Source organism: Terrapene carolina, unplaced genomic scaffold (genome assembly GCF_002925995.2).
Source record: "Terrapene carolina triunguis isolate 2854851 unplaced genomic scaffold, T_m_triunguis-2.0 Scaffold378, whole genome shotgun sequence".
Taxonomy (NCBI): domain Eukaryota; kingdom Metazoa; phylum Chordata; order Testudines; family Emydidae; genus Terrapene; species Terrapene triunguis.
In genome coordinates, this window is record NW_020664729.1 from 18,479 (window position 1) to 41,847 (window position 23,369).

The 23,369-nt window shown below is 51.2% G+C and overlaps 1 protein-coding gene across 1 annotated transcript in view; it reads left to right on the forward strand.

The window, feature by feature from the left end:
- The window catches only part of FCRL6 (Fc receptor like 6), a 28,850-nt gene extending 6,767 nt beyond the window's left edge, over nucleotides 1-22,083 (forward strand). Inside the window, exons 5-13 of the mRNA XM_026658000.1 lie at nucleotides 2,377-2,655; nucleotides 4,235-4,522; nucleotides 10,787-11,089; nucleotides 12,038-12,148; nucleotides 12,579-12,606; nucleotides 14,897-14,994; nucleotides 15,860-15,928; nucleotides 21,812-21,843; nucleotides 21,952-22,083. Of these exons, the coding sequence (XP_026513785.1) occupies nucleotides 2,377-2,655; nucleotides 4,235-4,522; nucleotides 10,787-11,089; nucleotides 12,038-12,148; nucleotides 12,579-12,606; nucleotides 14,897-14,994; nucleotides 15,860-15,928; nucleotides 21,812-21,843; nucleotides 21,952-22,083 (1,340 nt within the window). The remainder of the gene's footprint in view (nucleotides 1-2,376; nucleotides 2,656-4,234; nucleotides 4,523-10,786; nucleotides 11,090-12,037; nucleotides 12,149-12,578; nucleotides 12,607-14,896; nucleotides 14,995-15,859; nucleotides 15,929-21,811; nucleotides 21,844-21,951) is intronic.
- The last annotated feature ends 1,286 nt before the right edge of the window (nucleotides 22,084-23,369 follow it).

The following is a 23,369-nucleotide window of genomic DNA, read 5'->3' on the forward strand; positions in this document are numbered from 1 at the left end:
TCCATCGGCATAGGTAATCCATCTCCCCAAGAGACGGTAGCTAGAATTCTCCCGTTGGCCTAGCCTATTCTACACCGGGGATTAAGTTGGTTTAACTGCGTTGCTCAGCGGGATGGATTTTTCACACTCCTGAGTGACACAGTTATACCCACCTAATTTCCTAGTGTAGACTAGGCCTGAGGACCTTCCCCGGACCTGAAGAAGAGCTCTGTGTAAGCACGAAAGCTTGTCTCTCTCACCAACAGAAGTTGAGCCAATAAAAGATATTACCTCCCCCACCTTGTCTCTTCGATGCTCCTATTAGTCAGAAGGTTTAATTCATTCCATGGATTGTATTTCAGTATTAGCCTGGACTATGAACTGGGCTCCCCCCTTTTACATGCTTATATCTTTTAACATTCCTGTCTCTTGCTTGTGCTATACAATAGCTGTCACTTCTAGAGCGCAGCAACCAATTAGAAAGGAAACAAACAACCTCTTAGGCCTGGTCTACACTAACCCCCCAATTCGAACTAAGATACGCAACTTCAGCTACGTGAATAACGTAGCTGAAGTCGACGTACCTTAGTTCGAACTTACCACGGTCCAGACGCGGCAGGGCAGGCTCCCCCGTCGACTCCGCGTACTCCTCTCGCCGAGCAGGATTACCGGAGTCGACGGCGAGCACTTCTGGGTTCGATTTATCACGTCCAGACAAGATGCGATAAATCGAACCCAGAAGTTCGATTGCCTGCCGCCGAACCAGCGTGTAAGTATAGACATACCCTTATAGTCCTCTAAATCCATGGACACGGGCCAGACATTCTTTGATTGTATCTAATACGTTTCACTTCACGTCTTCCAGGGCTTATCATAGGACATGAGACATTGCATCAGAGGAACAAGACAGATTATTCACACAGAGATAAATCAGGCAAACAAATGTGCAATGGGGCTGGAGGTGAAGGCAGGGTAGTTTGGATTTCTTGGGGAAACGGGGTTTACCCTATTTGACCTTCAGTTTTCTGGGTCTCCCAGACAGTTGGCTCTAGTTGGTTTAACTCCTACAACTTCTATCCTCCTCCCTGGCCCTTGGTTCATGCATAGGAGACATAGGGCACTCTGCATGGGAAAAGGAAGTTATTCCTGTCAGTCGCCTGGCAGGGGGTTTCCTTAGCTAGACTGAAAGAGATAGGAATCTTAGCCACAAGTGAATGATGGGAGTCTTTGATTTGGTTGGAAGATTCCTTATCAAAGATCAGAGCTTCCTTTCCTGGGAACTGCGTATTTTAACTTTAGCCTAATGAATGCTCCCCAGACAAGATGTCCCACCTGTTGGGATGGGGCTACTGACTCTCATTGGCTTTAGCTCTGAGGGGAAGCTAAAGGTTTGGAATATGCATAAGGGTGAGTGTTGACAATCTTACTTGCTGCAGACAGAAGGGCAGAGAATCAGTGGCGGATTAGCCATTGGGCCAACGGGGCCCATGCCCAGGAGTCTGGGCCAATTGGGAGGCCCTGGGGAAAATGGGCGCCCCCACACCCTGGCCCGCTCCCCCAACTCGCCCAGTGCTCCTTCCGGGTAGCAGGGGAAGCCCCAGCACCCCAACCCCGCTCCCCAGCAGGAGTGCCGGGGTGTGTGAAGGGAGACTTCAGGTGGAAGGGGTGGGGAGGGGCCCCATTTGTTCTGGTCCAGGGCCCCACAAACCCCTAATCCACCTCTGCAAAGAAGGAGCAAGAGCCGTAGCTGCTAACAACGTATGTTTGAGAAATATTTTAATATCTGTACGTCTACATGGAGCAAAGCAAGTGGGGTTGGATAATACAATGAAAGACAATGATAATAATTTGTGAGACCTAATAATGGCCTCACAAATGATCATCTGGCACCTGCTACCTGCCTCCCTCAGTGGTTTGAGCATTGGCCTGCTAAACCCAGGGTTGTGAGTTCAGTCCTTGAGGGGGCCATTTAGGGATCTGGGGCAAAAATCTGTCTGAGGATTGGTCCTGCTTTGAGCAGGGGGTTGGACTAGATGACCTCCTGAGGTCCCTTCCAACCCTGATATTCTATGATTCTACAATGGGAGATAAAGCAGCAGAAGGTCCCTCGAAGGAGGCCTGTTCTGATGTGGTCAGAGGTTTTAAACACCAACAGGAAGTCAATGGCAGGCTGTTACAGGGGATCAGGACTCCAAATGAGAGTGAAATGTTCTCTCACAGGGAAACAGGTTCATTGTGATGGGAGATTTTAGGGATGGGGAGCAGAGATTGGGAATGGGGCAGGGGATAGATCCCTGTCTGTCTGGCAGTCTGAAATGCACTAGTTTCCAAAGCCCACCCTGGGCTCTGGCGCTGAACACTGCTGGTGACCAAGTCTGATCTCTGATCTCCTTCTAGAGTTGTTTTCGTCTCCAGTGCTGAGGGCAGCACACTCAGGTGACCCCATAGAAGGAAGCCCGGTGACTCTGAGTTGTGTCACACAGCTCAACCCCCAGAAATCGGACACATTGCTTCAGAGATTCTTCTACAAAGACAGCAGGGCCTTGGGAGAAGCTTGGAGCTCCCCTGACTACCACATCCCAGTGTCAGGGCTACAAGACTCAGGATCTTACCATTGTGAGGTGCAGTTTTCAAGTGTATGGAAACAGAGTCCCAAGTTAAAGATTGCTGTTAAACGTGAGTGTCTGGGGCAGGGATGCTGGGGGCAGGTTCTGAAGGTTCCCACCTACCTGGGATGGAAAGAAAACCACATGGAATCTATGCAGAGCTTCCTGTGGCTTCTGAGCCTGATAAATTCCATAGTGCAAAATAGAGTTTCGGAACGGTGGCTGGAGTTGAATCAGCTCTGCTCGCACAGGGCCAAAAGAGCACAGCACGTCAGCTCGTGGGGGAACCCGACCAGGGTGGGGGATGCTGGGGGCTGAGCTCGTGTGAGAATCTGGCCCTGGATACAATGAAATCTTGGCAGAGAACTTGATGCCAAAGCAACGGCTTGGAGGCCTCAGGGAGAGGAGCCAGTTGACATTGTCTTGGATTGTTCTGATTTGCTACTTTGACCCAGTTGAGGGGATAGGTGGGACTGACCCAGATAAAGGGCCTGGTTTTGCTCCCATTGGAGTCAATGGAAAAACTCCCCTTGCTACAGTGAGAGCAGGATCACAGCAGAGCCTAGACTGACTGATGGTGCAAAGTGAATCTGGGCATGTTTTTTGGCAGGCAGATTAACCCTCAATTGTCAGGGCTGAAGCCGATTTGACTATCAGCGACCAGGCTGGGTCCTGCGATGAGGGCAGATGATCCCCCAGCTGCAGGTTCTGACTGTGACGGGATCCCCGGGGTGCAGCCTGGGACTGTGGGACCACTGAGCCCCCTAACTCTCCAGCCTGGGCTGTCTCTCACAATGCTTTGCTAGTGACAAGCAGCAAACCCCTCCAGGTGCTGTGATCACTCAGCACAACAGCATGTGGAGCCTCCCACCCAGCTAGATTGCATGAATGCTCCCAGAGCCACTGGGGTTATTTAGTCTGCAGAAGAGAAGAGTGAGGGGGGATTTGATAGCTGCTTTCAACTACCTGAAAGGGGGTTCCAAAGAGGATGGAGCTCGGCTGTTCTCAGTGGTGGCAGATGACAGAACAAGGAGCAATGGTCTCAAGTTGCAGTGGGGGAGGTCTCGGTTGGATATTAGGAAACACTATTTCACTAGGAGGGTGGTGAAGCACTGGAATGGGTTACCTAGGGAGGTGGTGGAATCTCCATCCTTAGAGGTTTTTAAGGCCCGGCTTGACAAAGCCCTGGCTGGGATGATTTAGCTGGGATTGGTCCTGCTTTGAGCAGGGGGTTGGACTAGAACCTCCTGAGGTCCCTTCCAACCCTGATATTCTGTGAATCACACAGAGAAAGGCACCAGCCAAATCCCCCCAGCTCCCAGTCTTGTACCTCAGGAATATACCATCTCGCACTGCTCAAGATAAGCAGTGCGAATTTATTAAGTGGTTCACCACTTCAGCAATGGAAAGGGGACATACACCAGCCTTTGCCAACCTGAGCAGATTTACCACACACTTCATGTGGACCCATGATCCATGTGTTGTGAGCCTGGGCCCTGCATTCTGTCCCCTCCCCAAATCAATGCTCTACACACAGGACTCCTACCCTTACACACAGGACAGAAGTGCTGATCTGTCCAGATGGCACCGAGCCCATCCCTTGGGTCACCGCAGCACGTCCTGCCCTCCTTTGTCCCCCTCTCCCACAGGAATCCCGGTGTCCCGAGTCTCCCTGGAGGTCCAGCCCCTCAGGGGACAGGTGACGGAAGGGGAGCGGCTGGTGCTGAACTGCTCTGTGACTATGGGCACGGGGCCAATCACCTTCTCCTGGCACCGAGAGGACTCCAATCAGGCTCTGAGAACAGAGACTCGGAGCTCTCAGAGGATGGTCTATGAGATCTCCGCGGCCACGGAGACCGACACAGGGGAGTATTACTGCATGGCCTCCAACGGCAACGCCCCAGCACCGAGCCCAAGGGTGAAAGTTGCCGTGAAGGGTGAGCCAGGTCCCAGCTGAGTGATGTGGTGACAGGGGCTTTACCCCGCCCGGGTGGGCCTGAGAGACTCTCCCTAGCCATAAGGTCAGCAGGGGGATGTTGGGGGGATACTGTTGCTGGCTTGGGCCTGCTGAGAGGGACGAGGCCCATGGCTGTAGCAGCTGGAAGCCCCAGGGAGGGACGTAGCCTGCGCGCGGGGCTGTGAATGGAGTTGGTTGAAATGCATTTGTCAAACTCCCCCACAGAGCAGAGAGGCCTGTCACACGCACCCCGGGGGGGTACCTCTGCCGACTTCCAGCCTCCCCACCCTGCAGAGATGGGGCATGTTACACTGCGCCCTTGGGCGGGCTGCTGGCAACCGGGAGAACCGGGAATTGGGCTCTAAATGTACAAGCCTCTCCTGCCTGAGTCGAAAGCCCCAGCTTGGCAGCCACGGCTGTAGCAGGCTCAGCCACCACTAGAGGGGCCAGAGCACCAACCTGGTGGGTGTGGGGTATGCTTGTGCCCAGGGGGATCACAGCTGGCTGGGGAGGTGGCTGGGCCTAGCTGGGCCTCAGAGCAGCCTAGGGTTGCCAGGCGTCCGGTTTTAGACCAGAACGCGTGGTTGAAAAGGGACCCTGGCGGCTCTGGTCAGCACCTCCGACTGGGCAGTTAAAAGTCCAGTCGGAGGTGCTGCGACACGAAGGCAGGTTCCCTAACTGTCCTGGCTCTGCGTTTTGCCCCCGCCAGCAGGTCTGGCTCCTAGGCAGGAGGGGCACTAGGCTCCGCACGCTGTCCCCGCCCCGAGCACCAGCTCCGCACTCCCATTGGCCAGGAACCGCGGCCAATGGGAGCTGTGGGGGCAGTGCCTGTGGGCGAGAGCACCGCACAGAGCCACTTGCCATGCCTCCGCCTGGGAGCTGGACGTCCTGGCTGCTTCCTGGATACAGCACAGAATCAGGACAGGCAGGAAGCCTGCCTTACCCCCCCCCTCCTCCCCCCACCGCTGCACCGCTGACTGGGAGCCGCCGGAGGGAAGCCCATGCCCCAACCCCCAACCCCCTGCCCCAGTCCTGAGCCCCCCCAAACCTGGAGCCCCCTCCTGCACCCCAAACCACTCATCCCTGGCCCCACCCCAGAATCTGCACCCCCAGATGGAGCCCTCACATCCCCCTGCACCACAACCTCCTGCCTCAACCTGCACCCTGAACCCCTCTGCCCCACCCCAGAGCCCCCTCCCACACCCTGAACTCCTCTGCCCCAGCCTGGAGCCTCCTCCTGCACCCTGAACCCCTCATCCCCAGCCCCGTCCCAGAGCCCGCCCCCCCATATGGAGCCCTCACAATCTCCTGCACCCCAAACCCCTGCCCCAACCCAGAGCCCGCTCCCACACCCTGAACCCCTCTGCCTCACCCCCCAGTCTGGAGCCACCTCCTGCACCCCAAACCCCTCATAGAATCATAGATTATCAGGGTTGGAAGGGACCTCAGGAGGTCATCTAGTCCAACCCCCTGCTCAAAGCAGGACCAATCCCCAACTAAATCATCCCAGCCAGGGCTTTGTCAAGCCTGACCTTAAAAACCTCTAAGGAAGGGGATTCCACCACCTCCCTAGGTAACCCATTCCAGTGCTTCACCACCCTCCTAGTGAAAAAGTTTTCCTAATATCCAACCTAAACCTCCCCCACTTCAACTTGAGACCATTACTTCTTGTTCTATCATCTGGTACCACTGAGAACAGTCTAGATCGATCCTCTTTGGAACCCCCTTTCAGGTAGTTGAAAGCAGCTATCAAATCCCCCCTCATTCTTCTCTTCTGCAGACTAAATAATCCCAGTTCCTTCAGCCTCTCCTCATAAGTCATGTGCTCCAGCCCCCTAATCATTTTTGTTCTGCCCAGTGCAGTTGTCTGGGAGCTGACCTTGTTCATGAAGACAAAGGCAAAAAAAAGCATTTAGTACATTAACTTTCTCCACGTCCTCTGTCACTAGGTTGCCTCCCTCATTCAGTAAGGTGCCCACACTTTCCTTGACCACCTTCTTGTTGCTAACATACCTGTAGAAACCCTTCTTGTTACTCTTAACATCCCTTTGTCCAATCTTCCACTTCTTCTAAGCTTCTTTTTTGTCTTGAAGATCAGCAAGGATTTCACTGTTAATCCAAGCTGGTCACCTGCCATAGTCACTATTCTTTCTACACATCGGGATGGTTTGTTCCTGCAACCTCAATGAGGATTCTTTAAAATACAGCCAGCTCTCCTGGACTTCTTTCCCCTTCATGTTATTCTCCCAGGGGATCCTGCCCATCAGTTCCCTGAGGGAGTCAAAGTCTGCTTTTCTGAAGTCCAGGGTCCGTATTCTGCTGCTCTCCTTTCTTCCTTGGGTCAGGATCCGGAACTCGACCATCTCATGGTCACTGCCTCCCAAGTTCCCATCCACTTTTGCTTCTCCTACTAATTCTTCCCGGTTTGTGAGCAGCAGATCAAGAAGAGCTCGGCCCCTAGTTGGTTCCTCCAGCATTTGCACCAGGAAATTGTCCCCTACACTTTCCAAAAGCTTCCTGGATTGTCTGTGCACCGCTGTATTGCTCTCCCAGCAGCTATCGGGGTGATTGAAGTCCCCCATGAGAACCAGGGCCTGTGATCTAGTAACTTCTGCTAGTTGCTTGAAGAAAGCCTCGTCCACCTCATCCCCCTGGTCTGGTGGTCTATAGCAGATTCCCACCATGACATTACCCTTGTTGCTCACACTTCTAAACTTAATCCAGAGACTCTCAGGTTTTTCTGCAGTTTCATACTGGAGCTCTGAGCAGTCAATACTCCTCTCTTACATACAATGCAACTCCCCCACCTTTTCTGCCCTGCCTGTCCTTCCTGAACAGTTTATATCCATCCATCATAGTACTCCAGTCATGTGAGTTATCCCACCAAGTCTCTGTATCAGAGGGGTAGCCGTGTTAGTCTGAGTCTGTAAAAAGCAACAGAGGGTCCTGTGGCACCTTTAAGACTAACAGAAGTATTGGGAGCATAAGCTTTCGTGGGTAAGAACCTCACTTCTTCAGATGCAAGTAATGGAAATCTCCAGAGGCAGGTATAAATCAGTGTGGAGATAACGAGGTTAGTTCAATCAGCGAGGGTGAGGTGCTCTGCTAGCAGTAGAGGTGTGAACACCAAGGGAGGAGAAACTGCTTCTGTAGTTGGATAGCCATTCACAGTCTTTGTTTAATCCTGATCTGATGGTGTCAAATTTGCAAATGAACTGGAGCTCAGCAGTTTCTCTTTGGAGTCTGGTCCTGAAGTTTTTTTGCTGTAAGATGGCTACCTTAACATCTGCTATTGTGTGGCCAGGGAGGTTAAAGTGTTCTCCTACAGGTTTTTGTATATTGCCATTCCTGATATCTGACTTGTGTCCATTTATCCTCTTGCATAGTGACTGTCCAGTTTGGCCAATGTACATAGCAGAGGGGCATTGCTGGCACATGATGGCATATATAACATTGGTGGACGTGCAGGTGAATGAGCCGGTGATGTTGTAGCTGATCTGGTTAGGTCCTGTGATAGTGCTGCTGGTGTAGATATGTGGGCAGAGTTGGCATTGAGGTTTGTTGCATGGGTTGGTTCCTGGGTTAGAGTTGTTATGGTGCGGTGCGTGGTTGCTGGTGAGAATATGCTTAAGGCTGGCGGGTTGTCTGTGGGCGAGGACTGGCCTTCCTCCCAAGGTCTGTGAAAGTGAGGGATCATTGTCCAGGATGGGTTGTAGATCACTGATGATGCGTTGGAGAGGTTTAAGCTGAGGGCTGTAGGTGATGGCCAGTGGAGTTCTGTTGGTTTCTTTTTTGGGCCTGTCTTGTAGCAGGAGGCTTCTGGGTACACGTCTGGCTCTGTTGATTTGTTCCTTTATTTCCTTGTGTGGGTATCGTAGTTTAGAGAATGCTTGGTGAAGATCTTGTAGGTGTTGGTCTCTGTCTGAGGGGTTGTAGCAGATGCGGTTGTACCTCAGTGCTTGGCTGTAGACGATGGATCGTGTGGTGTGTCCGAGGTGGAAGCTGGAGGCATGAAGGTAGGCATAGCGGTCGGTGGGTTTTCAGTATAGGGTGGTGTTAACATGGCCATTGCTTATTTGTACTGTGGTGTCCAGGAAGTGGACCTCCCGTGTAGATTGGTCCAGGCTGAGGTTGATGGTGGGGTGGAAGCTGTTGAAATCATGGTGGAATTCTTCCAGGGTCTCCTTCCCATGGGTCCAGATGATGAAGATGTCATCAATGTAGCGTAGGTAGAGAAGGGGTGTGAGTGGACGAGAGCTGAGGAAGCGTTGTTCCAGGTCAGCCATAAAGATGTTGGCATATTGTGGGGCCATGCGGGTGCCCATAGCGGTGCCACTGGTCTGGAGGTATATATTGTCACCAAATTTGAAATAATTTTCAAGTCTCTGTTATTTCAATCACATCATAGTTCCTTGACTGTGCCAGGACTTCCAGTTCTCCCTGCTTGTTTCCCAGGCTTCTTGCATTTGTGTATAGGCACTTAAGCTAACTTGCTGATTGTCCTGCTTTCTCAGTATGAGGCAGGAGTCCTCCCCTCTTGCGCTCTTCTGCTCGTGCTTCCTCCTGGTATCCTACTTTCCCACTTACCTCAGGGCTTTGGTCTCCTTCCCCCGGTGAACCTAGTTTAAAACCCTCCTCACTAGGTTAGCCAGCCTGCTTGCGAAGATGCTCTTCCCTCTCTTTGTTAGGTGAAGCCCGTCTCTGCCTAGCAATCCTTCTTCTTGGAACACCATCCCACGGTCAAAGAATCCAAAGCCTTTTCTCAGACACCACCTGCGTAGCCATTCGTTGACTTCCACGATTCGACGGTCTCTACCCGGGCCTTTTCCTTCCACAGGGAGGATGGACAAGAACACCACTTGTGCCTCAAACTCCTTTATCCTTCTTCCCAGAGCCACGTAGTCTCATCCCCAGCTCCACCCCAGATCCCGCATCCCCATATGGAGGCCTCACAATCTCCTGCACCCCAACCCCCTGCCCCAACCCAGAGCCCCCTCCCACACCCTGAACCCCTCTGCCCCACCCCCCAGTCTGGAGCCCCCTCCTGCACCCCAAACCCCTCATCCCCAGCCCCATCCCAGAGCCTGCACCCCCAGATGGAGCCCTCACCCCCTCCCGCACCCCAACACCCTACCCCAGCCCAGTGAAAGGGTGTGGGAGAGTGAGCCACCGAGGGAGGAGGAATGTAGTGAGTGAGGGGCAGGGGATGTGGCCTCGGGGAAGGGGCAGGGCTAGAGTGTTCGGTTTTGTGCAATTAGAAAGTTGGCAACCCTAGAGCAGCCTGCTGCCTCAATGACACGAGGGGTAAATGGGCTGACGCGCCAGGTCCAGAACACGATGGTCCTTCCCTTCGAATGACCTGATATCTGTACAGGGCAGCGCCAAGGAGCCCAGCCAGGGACCCGGCCCACGGTGCTGGGCATTACACCGACAGAGCCAGGAGACACTCTCGCCCAGAGAGCTCCTAATCCTAGTGAATTCCCTGCCCCTCCTCTCAGCTCCCTGGGGTACAGGCTGAGCCCTGACCTGCCCCGATTTTCTGTCAGTTCCAGTGTCCCCGCCTCGCCTGACCGTCAACGCGGCCGGCGCCTGGGCCACCATCGGGGACGTGGTGGAGATCCGGTGCGAGTCGCCCCGTGGCTCAGCCCCCATCCTCTATCAGTTTCATCACGAGGGGGCTGCTCTGGGGAACAGGACGGTCAGTTCCCGAGGGCCAGGATCCCTCGCCCTGAATGTGACATCTGAGCGGGATTCTGGGACCTACTCCTGCGAGGCTGATAATGGCATGGCCAGCGGCCCCCAGCACAGCAACCCCTTCCACCTCTCTGTGCTCGGTATGCTGGCTCCACGCACTCCCTCGGGGTGGGGTGGGGTCGGACGGGGCAGGATCTCTGTGTGTAGACCGGGATGATGGTGGGACGAGCTGCGGTGGTGACTGTGAGGAGCGGGACATGGCAGCATCCTGACTCCCACATGTAGGGGCTCCTCCGTTCTCTGTCCCTGGTGCTTCTGTGTGGTGGGCAGGATGGACCCCACGCCGCTGACTGGGCTGTGGGACTCTGCCCTCGACCCTCCCATCGTGGTAAGGGAGCTCCCTTGGGTAAACAAGGTCCAGACATCGCTACCTCTGGAGCCTGTTCTCTATTGCGTGGCCCAGCCTGGGTTACCCCTTTCTGGTGTGTCTGTGATGGAGAATCTCTCCACCCCCGACCCTGCTCTCAGGCTGTCTCCCTTGTGCTTGCAGTGCCTGTGTCCGGGGCCACCATTGCCGCAGATCGCATGGGGCCAGAGGTCATGGCTGGAGAAAGCCTGAATCTCAGCTGCTCGGTGGAGTCCGGCACCGCCCCCCTGTTCAAGTGGCTTCACAACGCCCAGGAGCTGGCTGCAATCTCGGGGCTCGGCCCGCCCACGGCTGTGGGGAACACCCTGTATTTCGGGTCTGTGCAGCTGGGCCATGGAGGGAATTACCAGTGCATTGCCAGCAACCAGCTCAGCCCCCAGAGAGTCTTCCAGGCCCCCAGTGAGATCCTGACCATCGCCGTGATAGGTACCTGCAGGGCTTGGCTCAGGGACAGTGGAGGGAGAGGCCAGGCTGGGATCTAGACTCAGGTCCAGTTCACATTCAGGTTCAGAATTCAGATTCCAGACCCCATCGGGATGGGATGTCCATGGGTAACCCCCTGGCCAGCGTGTGTTACATGTCCCTTCTGGGCCTGATCCACAGAGGAGCTGGGTCCGGTAAAGCCCCTCCTAGAGAGGCTTGGCTCAAGCTGTAGCAGCTCCTGCTCTCAGCTCTGGAGGTCCCCAGACCAACCCCTGGTGTGTCGGCCAAGATGGTGGCCATCACAGTGACACCAAAACCAGGTGGGCTCGCCTTGTGCAGCTTTGGACACAGGCTGTGAAACTCTCACAAGATCAGCTGTTCCCATGAGATTCCAGCCACGCTGGAATGGAAGCTGGGTTTGGATCTGACCCAGAATCAAAGCTACAGAGTTAGAGATTAAAATGTGAGCCTCCTGCACCATAGTCCTTACCCAGAAATCAAAGGGCTCTGATGCTGGTGGTGGCCCGTTCTCTCTATTGATCCTTTCAATAGTGACCAGAACAGAGCTCCTCATTGCTAGATCCCAAAGAGCAGATCAGGGTCACTGGCCCCATGCTCTAGTTCAAATGGGAATTATTTCAAGGGCCTGTGCTGTACAGGAAGTCAGGCTCGATCACAGAGGCCCCATCTGGCTTTGAAATCTATGATTTGTATAGATGGGGAAACTGAGGCACAGAGCGGGGACAGGACCTGCCCAAGGCCACACAGTGAATCAGAGGGAGAACTCAAGTGCCCTGGCTCCCAGTCTGAGGCCTGACCCATTGGACTGGGTCCTGCGCCCTGTGGTCACTGACAGAGGTGTGGTTCAACAGGCTCAGTTGGTTTCTGGCGGGAAGTCTCCTCTCCAGGAGCAGTGTGTTTATCTGGGCATGTTCCCTTTGTCTTCTCCAGAGCACGCGAGCTCCCGGGTGGTTGTGCCTGCGACTGTCTCCTTCCTGTTCCTGATCCTGATGGGTGTCACTGCGGCTCTGGTGTTCTACTTCAAGTGCTGGAAGAAAGCAGGTGTGTGGCTCCTTCCACAGCGTGCGGCTATCACAATCCATCGGGTGCTTGGAAACTCATGGCCGTTTCCGAGTGTCTCTGGGAGCCTCAGCCATGCAACCGCTCCTGGGGAAAGGGAGCTTGAACTGGTCGGAGCCAGGGCGGATTCCAACGTCCTGCCAAATTCACACCATGAATTCTAGACCTTTGTCCCCACGCTTGCTCTACTATAATTTAGCTCTTTTGCCAAATCCATCCCACAGCTTTAGCCCTGGAGGCTCCTGAATGGGAAAAGGCTGATCCCTTCGGTCACATTTGGTGTCTCGTCTCCTGTAATGAATCACCCATGCCCCCTCCCTTGCATTCACTCCTCCTGAGAGCGACCCAGACCTGATGGCCAAGGTGACACATCTGGAGAGATTAATGCACCTTTTTCTCGCTTGCTTTGCAGAAGGAATGGTTTTCAATGCCCAGGGGAGGTGAGTCGGGCACAGACGGGGGGAGGCATGTTGGGGTGTGGGGCAGGGGAAAAGGACGAGTTCAGTGTTGCTTTGATTTAAATGGGTCGTGATTTAATCATTAAGTGACCCGTTGATTTCAGCTCTTGGCCCTCCTGGTTGCTTCCCCTCCGTTCTATGTGGGCTTTCTGGAGCTGACTCTATATAGCACGTCCACCTGAATGCTTTGGGGCCCGATTCTCCTTTGCCTTGCACCTTGTGGGTCATTGATCCCAGTGCAATGTGGGTGTAAAGTGCCATCACATCAGAGCAGCAGCGTTTTACTGCCACACTGTGCTGGTGCAGAAGGACACACAAGGGACAGGGCAGCAGAGAAAGGTAAACATGGTCCCTACCTTTAAAAGTGGGAGCAAAGAGAACCCGGGGAATTATAAACCTATCAGTCTAACTTCGATACCTGGAAAGATACTGGAACAACCAATCTGTAAGCACTTAGAAGACAAAAGGGTAATAAGTCATAGCCAATGTGGATTTGTCAAGAACAAGTCATGCCATACCAACCTAATTTCCTTCTTTGACAGAGTTACTGACCTAGTGGATACCCCCTCCACTAGGCCAGTAACTCTGTCAAAGAAGGAAATAGAACATAAGAACCGTCATACTGGGTCAGACCAATGGCCCATCTAGCCCAATATCCTGTCTTCTGACAGTGGCCAATGCCAGGTGCTTCAGAGGGAATGAATAGAACAGGGCAATTATTGAGTGATCCACCCCCTGTCATCCAGGCTAGGGACATCCAGAGCACGGGGTTGCACCCCTGACCATCTTGGCCAACATGGGCGGTACTCTGTGGTGCTCCAGGGCTGGGGAATAACTGGCTAGGCAGTAGAACTCCTGAAAAGCATCTGGGGGTTGTAGAGGATCACAGATTGGATGTGTCAACAGTGTGATGCCTTGCAAAAATGGCAAATGTCATTCCGGGAGGTATTAACAGGAGTGTTGCATGCAAGACACGGGAGATAACTGTCCTGCTCTACTCAGCACTGGCGAGGCCTCAGCTGAAGTACTGTGGCCAATTTTGAGTGCCATGCTTTAAGAAAGATGCGGACAAATTGGAGAGAGTTCCGAGGACAGCAAGAAAAATGATAAACCCTGGTTTACAAAACCTGGCCTATGAGGAAAGGTTAGAAAAAACGAGGCATGTATAGGCTTGAGAAAAGAAGACCGAAAAGATCAGTCTTCATATATGTTAAGGGCTGTTATAAAGAGGACAGTGATCAATTGTTCTCCAGGGCCACGGAAGTTAGAACAAGATGTAATGGACTTAATCTGCAGCAAGAGAGATTTAGCTTAAATACTAGGAAAACTTTTCTATCCATAAGGGGAGTTAAACTCTGGGAGGTTTAAGAACAGGTTGGACAAACACCTGCCAGGGATGGTCTAAGTTTCCATGGTCCTGCCTCAGGGTAGTGGACTGGATTTGACCTCTCAAGGTCCCTTCCAGCCTGACATTTCTGATTCTATGATATTTCTGTACCCAACTTGACTCACCTTGAGGCAAAAGGGGAGACACCAAAGTCACAGGTTGCTCCTGAATATTTGGGCCCCCACTTGTTCAGCGGTGGAAGACAGCACGCTCACCGCCTGCTCGTTATGAGATGTAAGAACCAGTTTTTCATTACTGAAGCTGGCTTCTTAGATTTACCTGGCCTCTCCACTGTTCTCAGCTTACAGCAGTAACCTTCGTCACAGGGTGGGCAGCAGCAACATGTGGTCTGGTAGATTGCCTAGGGAGGTGGTGGAGTCTCCTTCCTTGGAGGTTTTTAAGGCCCGGCTTGACAAAGCCCTGGCTGGGATGATTTAGTTGGGATTGGTCCTGCTTTGAGCAGGGGGTTGGACTAGATGACCTCCTGAGGTCCCTTCCAACCCTAATATTCTATGATTCTATGAAAGGGGTGTGGCTCAGTGGGCGGGGTTTATTCAGGGTTTTGCCTGCCAGGAAGGGGGTGGCCACAGAGGGCCAGGTGCATTTCTGACACTAGATTCACACAACAGTCACATTTAGTGAGGGGATGGGAAGGGCCCATGACCCAAAAGCAGCAGGACCCCTCTCCCCCTCCCCCCTTCCCCTGGAAATGTTCAGGGCTGAATTCTCATTACGCTTAGCCCTGTCACCCCTGGCCCTGCCCTCGGTGTGTGCGAGCTCTGGCCCTCAGCGTTTTCCTGCCTTCTCCATCTCGTGCTGGCTCTTCCTCTCTCTGGTCTATGTCTGCCCGGTTCCACTGTGCTCACTGTGTCTTCCTATCCCCAGGGACACACAGCTCCCAGCCCAGCACGAACCCCCTGGCCAGAGGCTGCCTCCACCGGGGAGCTTGGGCCTCCATGCTGAAGAGCCATCTTACGGCAATGGTAAGGGGAAATAACCTGTGCTCAGGGGATGTGACGTTGCTGGAGGCCTGCGTGTGGCCGACACCAGAGAGGGGAGGCGGTGCCCCTCCCCCGAGGCACGGGCTGGGTCCCAAGGTTGTGGAGAGCTGCCCAGGCGCTGTGGCTGTGCTGCTCTCTCGGTTGTTGTCCCATTGTGCACACACAGTCTGTGACCTCGCTGGGAGGCACGGGTCAGACATGGCTCTGTGACCCTGGCCGTTGTTCCGAGGGAGCCATGGTTAATACCAGTGTGTGGTTAATACCAGGACTTTGTTGGCCTTGTCCGCACTAGAGCAGGGTTCTCTGCCTTCCCCAGGCTGGGGTCTCCATTTCCATACCGGGACCCTTCGGAACCCCCATCCCTCCCAGCTGGGACCCTGCCCCCCCTTCCAGTGAGCAGTGAGAACCCCAGCGCTAGAGAACTGAGCCAACCCCTTGTATTGAGCCCGTTTGGGTGCAAACAGCTCAGTGTGTCCATGCTGGCTGGGCTGGGTCATGCTCTGAGTCTTTGCACATCCCCACTAGTGCCATCCTTCCAATCGTAACACCCACCGAGTACCTATCCCCCAATCCCTGGCGTGGGGCTGTGGTGGGAGGAGGGTTTGCGCCGTGTCAGGGAGCTGGCTCCACCCTGGCACTGAAAGGCTGCAGGTGGCAGTGGTCAGCGCTCAGCCCTGCTGTAGCCTGGTCGGATCCCAGTGAAACGTGGCAAGTCGGCATGCTGCTGGGACGCCCTCTGGGAATGGGCAGCAGGCACACTGCAGCAGCTGCAGGGAGAGCAGATGGTGCCTAGCGCAGGCACTTGCTCTAGGGGCACAAGGCCAAAGATGTGGCTTTGTTTTCACAGTGTGTCCCCTGGAGCCGGAGAGTGGAGACGTGGAGTATACAGTTGTCAACATCAAGAAAAGCAGTGGGGGTGAGTGGAACAAAACAGTGTCTTGCCTCAAGAGGCAACAAAGGATGTAATAGAGATGTAGGGGATGAGACAGGCAGATGCGACTGACGTTTCCTTCACTTGCTCTGCAACTCTGCAGGCCAATTAACTTGTCCCTGGTGAAAGCCCCTGCAGGCGTACCGGTGTGGTCCATTAAGTGTAAAAAGCTTGAAGTGGCTGAGAACTGAAAAATGGATGGTAACAGACTGAGAGTCGCAGTGATTTGACCCTGGTGAAATCCTAAAGAACAAAGAGCGCTCGCTCCTGCTTGTAGCTGTTTCCGTGGTCTCACTCTGACTCAACAGACACTCTAGGCTTTAGAGTGACAGAAACAATCCTGGAATCTGGTTGTATAGATTGTGCCACTGATTTCTGTCTGTGTGTGCACAGGGGCAGAATGAACACAGCAGATAACATAAGAACGGCCGTACTGGGTTAGACCAAAGGTCCATCTAGCCCAGTATCCTGTCTACCGACAATGGCCAATGAATGCCAGGTGCCCCAGAGGGAGTGAACCCAACAGGCAATGATCAAATGATCTCTCTCCTGCTATCCATCTCCATCCTCTGACAAACAGAGGCTAGGGACACCATTCCTTACCCATCCTGGCTAATATCCATTAACGGACTTAACCTCCATGAATTTATCCCAGTTCTCTTTTAAACGCTGTTATAGTCCTAGTCTTTACAACCTCCTCAGGCAAGGAGTTCCACAAGTTGACTATGTGCTGTGTGAAGAACTTCCTTTTATTTGTTTTAAATCTGCTGCCCATTAATTTCATTTGGTGGCCCCTAGTTCTTGTATTATGGGAACAAGTAAATAACTTTTCCTTATTTACTTTCTCTACATCCCTCATGATTTTATATACCTCTATCATATCCCCTCTTAGTCTCCTCTTTTCCAAGCTGAAAAGTCCTAGCCTCTTTAATCTCTCCTCATATGGGACCTGTTCCAACCCCCTAATCATTTTAGTTGGCCTTCTCTGAACCTTTTCTAATGCCAGTATATCTTTTTTGAGATGAGGAGACCACATCTGTACGCAGTATTCAAGATGTGGGCGTACCATGGATTTATATAAGGGCAATAAGATACTCTCCGTCTTATTTTTTCTCCCCTTTTTAATGATTCCTAACATCCTGTTTGTTTTTTTGACCGCCGCTGCACACTGCGTGGACGTCTTCAGAGAACTATCCACGATGACTCCAAGATCTTTTTCCTGATTTCTTGTAGCTAAATTAGCCCCCATCATATTGTATGTATAGTTGGGGTTATTTCTTCCAATGTGCATTACTTTACATTTATCCACATTAAATTTCATTTGCCATTTTGTTGCCCAATCACTTAGTTTTGTGAGATCTTTTTGAAGTTCTTCACAGTCTGCTTTGGTCTTAACCATCTTGAGCAGCTCAGTATCATCTGCAAACTTTGCCACCTCACTTTTTACCCCTTTCTCCAGATCATTTATGAATAAGTTGAATAGGATTGGTCCTAGGACTGACCCTTGGGGAACACCACTAGTTACCCCTCTCCATTCTGAGAATTTACCATTTATTCCTATCCTTTGTTCCCTGTCTTTTAACCAGTTCTCAATCCATGAAAGGACCTTCCCTCTTATCCCATGACACCTTAATTTACGTAAGAGCCTTTGGTGAGGGACCTTGTCAAAGGCTTTCTGGAAATCTAAGTACACTATGTCCACTGGATCCCCGTGTCCACATGTTTGTTGACCCCTTCAAAGAACTCTAATAGATTAGTAAGACACGATTTCCCTTTACAGAAACCATGTTGACTTTTGCCCAACAATTTATGTTCTTCTATGTGTCTGACAATTTTATTCTTTACTATTGTTTCAACTAATTTGCCCGGTACTGACTTTAGACTTACTGGTCTGTAATTGCTGGGATCACCTCCAGAGCCCTTTTTAAATATTGGCGTTACATTAGCTATCTTCCAGTCATTGGGTACAGAAGCCGATTTAAAGGACAGGTTACAAACCTTAGTTAATAGTTCCGCAACTTCACATTTGAGTTCTTGGATGAATGCCATCTGGTCCCGTGACTTGTTACTGTTAAGTTTATCAATTAATTCCAAAATCTCCTCTAGTGACACCTCAATCTGTGACAATTACTCAGATTTGTCACCTACAAAAGCTGGCTCAGGTTTGGGAATCTCCCTAACATCCTCAGCCATGAAGACTGAAGCAAAGAATCCATTTAGTTTCTCCACAATAACTTTATTGTCTTTAAGTGCTCCTTTTTTATCTCGAAAGTCCAGGGGCCCCACTGGTTGTTTAGCAGGCTTCCTGCTTCTGATGTACTTAAAAAACATTTTGTTATTACTTTTTGAGTTTTTGGCTAGCTGTTCTTCAAACTCCTCTTTGGCTTTTCTTATTACATTTTTACACTTAATTAGACAGTGTTTATGTTCCTTTCTATTTACCTCACTAGGATTTGACTTCCACTTTTTAAAAGATGCCTTTTTATCTCTCACTGCTTCTTTTACATGGTTGTTAAGCCATGGTGGCTCTTTTTTAGTTCTTTTACTGTGTTTTTTAATTTGGGGTATACATTTAAGTTGGGCCTCTATTATGACGTCTTTGAAAAGCGTCCATGCAGCTTGCAGATGATCAGCAGGGATGTGCTGCGTGAGAGAGGAATTCCCTCCACACACGGCTTGGGCACCCCAAGTCGCATTTACAACCTAACAGGCGACACAGGGTGTATTTCACCCATACAGATCACTTCTCTCCACCCACCCTAGAAACGCATCCTCTTGGGAGTAGTGCTAACTGTGTAAATGGCACAGCGACAGGGCAGGACAGTGAGAGACAGGAAGCGGGGGAATACCACAGCCGAGTCACTTAAAGGGACACTGTCAACTTGAATTTTTTTAAATTGACTAATTTCAAACAATTCTGTTTTAGGGGAGAGCCCCCTTTAAACATTGCATCCCGAGTTGAAAGGAAGAGGGGTTCTGTGCTCCCCTGTTGATGTTAAAGGGGGTCTGCTCACTTAGTCATTTTCTTCTGTGCTTGACTGATTGTTCAAGGAAATTACTGTTCAAGTAACCCCATTCATGGCTCATCAGTGTAGTTTGAACCTGAGACTTTTAGCAGTAAAAGCATGGGCCTCTACCATTTGACCTAAAAGAATAAATCCATAAGCTGGTAGCAGTAGTAGGTTCTTGTCCTCTGTGTGGAGCAGGCACTGGGGGGGCGGGCAGCCCATGTAGACAGAGTGTCACACTTTCAAATGACAAAATAAACAAAAAAAAATGGGAAAAAGTATTTTCTCTACACTAACTTCTTACAAGTTCAGTCATCTCAGGCATTACTCATAACGTCATAACTACAAAACCAGCAGATAAATGTGATTTGTAAGTAGAACATGTCCCTTTAAACCAGCAGGAAATACTGAGCTGGGTGAATCTCATGGGTTGGAATTGGGATGCTTTTCTGAATCTCTTGGGTGGAAATTTCTACTGAGGTTTCTGGCTCTTCTGGCATCCGGCTCCGGCCTGGAATACTGTGGGAATGGTGTTTCCCTTGGCATTTTGGCTCTTGTGTCTCCATTCCCCATCAGAGTCCAGAAGCACCGAGGCAAACACAAACATGAGGAATAGAATCATAGAACTGGAAGGGACCTCGAGAGGTCATCTAGTCCAGTCCTCTGCACTCATGGCAGGACTGAGTATTATAAGTAGGGGCATTGCTGTATAAGTAGGGGCATTGCCAGCAGATGGAGGGACGTGATCATTCCCCTCTATTCGACATTGGTGAGGCCTCATCTGGAGTACTGTGTCCAGTTTTGGGCCCCACACTACAAGAAGGATGTGGAAAAATTGGAAAGAGTCCAGCGTAGGGTAACAAAAATGATTAGGGGGCTGGAGCACATGAGTTATGAGGAGAGGCTGTGGGAACTGGGATTATTTAGTCTGCAGAAGAGAAGAATAAGGGGGGATTTGATAGCTACTTTCAACTACTTGAAAGGGGGTTCCAAAGAGGATGGATCTAGACTGTTCTCAGTGGTACCAGATGACAGAACAAGGAGTAATGGTCTCAAGTTGCAGTGGGGGAGGTTTAGGTTGGATATTAGGAAAAACTTTTTCACTAGGAGGGTGGTGAAGCACTGGAATGGGTTACTTAGGGAGATGGTGGAATCTCCTTCCTTAGAGGTTTTTAAGGTCAGGCTTGACAAAGCCCTGGCTGGGATGATTTAGTTGGGGATTGGTCCTGCTTTGAGCAGGGGGTTGGGCTAGATAACCTCCTGAGGTCCCTTCCAACCCTGATATACTATGATTCTTTTCTATGATTATCTAGACCAGTGTCTCTCAAACTTTTTTGTACTGGTGACCCCTTTCACATAGCAAGCCCCTGAGTGCGACTCCTCTTATAAATTAAAAACACTTTTTAATATATTTAACACCATTATAAATGCTGGAGGCAAAATGGGATTTGGGATGGAGGTTGACAGCTCACGACCCCCCCATGTAATAACCTCGCAACCCCCTGAGGGGTCCCAACCCCCAGTTTGAGAACCCCTGATCTAGACCATCCCTGACAGGGGTTTGTCTAACCTGCTCTTAAAAATCTCCAATGATGGAGATTTCACAACCTTCCTAGGCAATTTATTCCAGTGCTTAACCACCCTGACAGTTAGGAAGTTTTTCCTAATGTCCAACCTAAACCTCCTGTGCTGCAATTTAAGCCCTTAATAAAGATGGCTGACACCTCCCACTGTATTTGATTAGACTGAAGCCAGGCCCACAGGCAACCACCCTTGGTGCAATTTAAGCCCATTCCTTCTTGTCCTATCCTCAGATCTTAAGAAAAACATTTTTTCTCCCTCCTCCTTGTAATAACCTTTTACATACTTGAAAACTGTTATCATATTCCCTCTCTGTCTTCTCTTTTCCAGACTAAACAAACCCAATTTTTTCAATCTTCCCTTATAGGTCATGTTTTCTAGACCTTTAATCATTTTAGTTGCTCTTTTCAGGACTCTCCAGTTTGTCCACATCTTTCCTGAAATGTGGCGCCCAGAACTGGACACAATACTCCAATTGAGGCCTAATCAGCGTGGAGTAGAGCGGAAGAATTACTTCTCGTGTCTTGCTTACAACACTACTGCTAATACATCCCAGAATGTTGTTCACTTTTTTTGCAGCAGTGTTACACTGTTGACTCATATTTAGCTTGTGGCTCACTATGACCCCCAGATCCCTTTCCGCAGTACTCCTTCCTAGGCAGTCATTTCCCATTTTGTATGTGTGCAACTGATTGTTCCTTCCTAAGTGGAGTACTTTGCATTTGTCCTTGTTGAATTTCATGCTATTTACTTCAGTCCATTTCTCCAGTTTGTCTAGATCATTTTGAATCTTAATCCTGTCCTCCAAAGCACTTGCAACCCCTCCCAGCTTGGTATCATCCGCAAACTTTATAAGTGTACTCTCTATGCCATTATCTAAATCACTGATGAAGATATGGAACAGAACCAGACCCAGAACTGATCCCTGCGGGACTCCACTCGTTATGCCCTTCCAGCATGACTGTGAACCACTGGATGGATGGGAAGGATGGGAAAAGTGACCTCGGCTTTTAAGACCCTTCAAAGCTTGCTCAGAACTTGGTTCCAGAAGCAGGCGGTGGGCTGGCAGTGCAGGGCTCTGACATCTTGAACAGATTCACCCTGATTAGCATTTATGTTGGGGGATGTAACTCCCCAGGCTGGGATCTGAGCACCTGTTTTGTGTCTCACACCCGTCCCATAGCTGGGGCTGGTCACTGAGGAGCTGGGCTGCTGGTGATGGGGGCTCAAGGGGTGAACGTTAATGCCTAGTCCTGATCCCTTCCTGTTCCTCTTGCAGATAAACCCAAGGGAACTCTGCCAAGGGACAACGTAAGTGCAACACCTCCCCCTCCCCAGTTCTGCTGCTCCCTCCCTGCTACTCTCTCTGGCCTTTGTCTGCCTCTGTCCCCGCACTCACTGTCCATGTGCCCTCTCCAGGAGGAATACTATGTCAGCTACTCTGTGTTTCCGGACCCCAAGCCCACCTGGGAGTCAGCCGCAGGAGCGAGGGCTCCAGAAGGGAAATCCCTACCCGACAGTGACATTTATGAAAACGTTCCCCACCTGTGACCTGCGAGTGACCCCAGCCCATCCCCTGGCCCAGCCTGGGGGAGTCTGACAGCCTCATTAACACTTCACTCCCCTGCTTGGCATGTAGGGCATGGAACGCAGCACATGCAGGCTGGGGCCATGGGGGCCTTGTCCCTGGCTGGTGCCCTCTGCATTGGGACTGACAAGCCAGAGCAAAGATGGAGGCAAATGCTCTGGGTCTGCACAGCTGCTGCTGCCTAGTGAGGCGTCGTGAGCAGATGACTTGCTGAGCCCTGATCTCTGTTAATCCCTGTGATGGGTCTGTGCCTCTCAGGTATCCATCCCAGGGGGTTGCCGGCTTGGCTGTTGTACATGGAGGATCTGGCCCAGTGGGACTTGTGACAACTGGGCTAGTCCGCCCTGCCACCAATAAAGGTTGGATTTGCTACCTGGTTTGTCTTTGAAATTCTTTCATTTGCTTAAAATGGCTTTATGTACAACCCTTGTCCCCGGGGACTGACCCGCGGGAAATGCCCTCTGCCTGTCCTGCTCACCTAGCTCAGTGCTGTTCCCAGTCAGGCATGACCCTGTGCAAGGACATGCTGAATAGAAAGTCCTCCATGGCTTGATCCTGGAGAGAGCCGGGTCAATGTAACACCCAGCGAGCAAGTCTGTTCACTAGGGAACCTGCAGCTGGGAGAGAGATTTTTCCATCCTGCTTGGCTATAATGATGAAATACAGCAATAGACCAGCATCAGGACTGGGTCCCTATCCAATACGCTAGCAGGAAGCCTGCCTGGGGAATGGCTGTATCCATGATCACACAACATGGAGCAGGACCCAGCTGGTGTCTGACTGGCGCTGGAGGTGATTTGCACATTGGTTTTCTCTAGCACAAGGACACCTGGTGGCCAAAGATTGCTGGAATTTCCCAGCCTCGTCTCTCTGGCGGAAACTTTGTTCAGTTAAACTTTACAAAGGTGTTTTCAAAACTGTTTCTTTTCTTAGAACTGGAAAAGCAATAAAACACCAAAGTGCCCAGAGCAGCTGGCGAGAGCCACTGTCCCACCTTTCATAGATTCCAAGGCCAGAAGGGACCATTGTGATCATCAAATCTGACCCCCTCTGTAACATAGGGTAGAGAACTTTCCCCAAAGCTTTTAGAAAAACATCCAGTCTTGATTTAAAAATGGTCAGTGATGGAGAATCCACAATGACCCTTGGTAAATTGTTTCAATGGTTAATTACTCTCACTGTTAAAAATGTACACCTGATTTCCAGGCTGAATTTGTCTAGCTTCAACTCCCAGTCACTGGATCATATT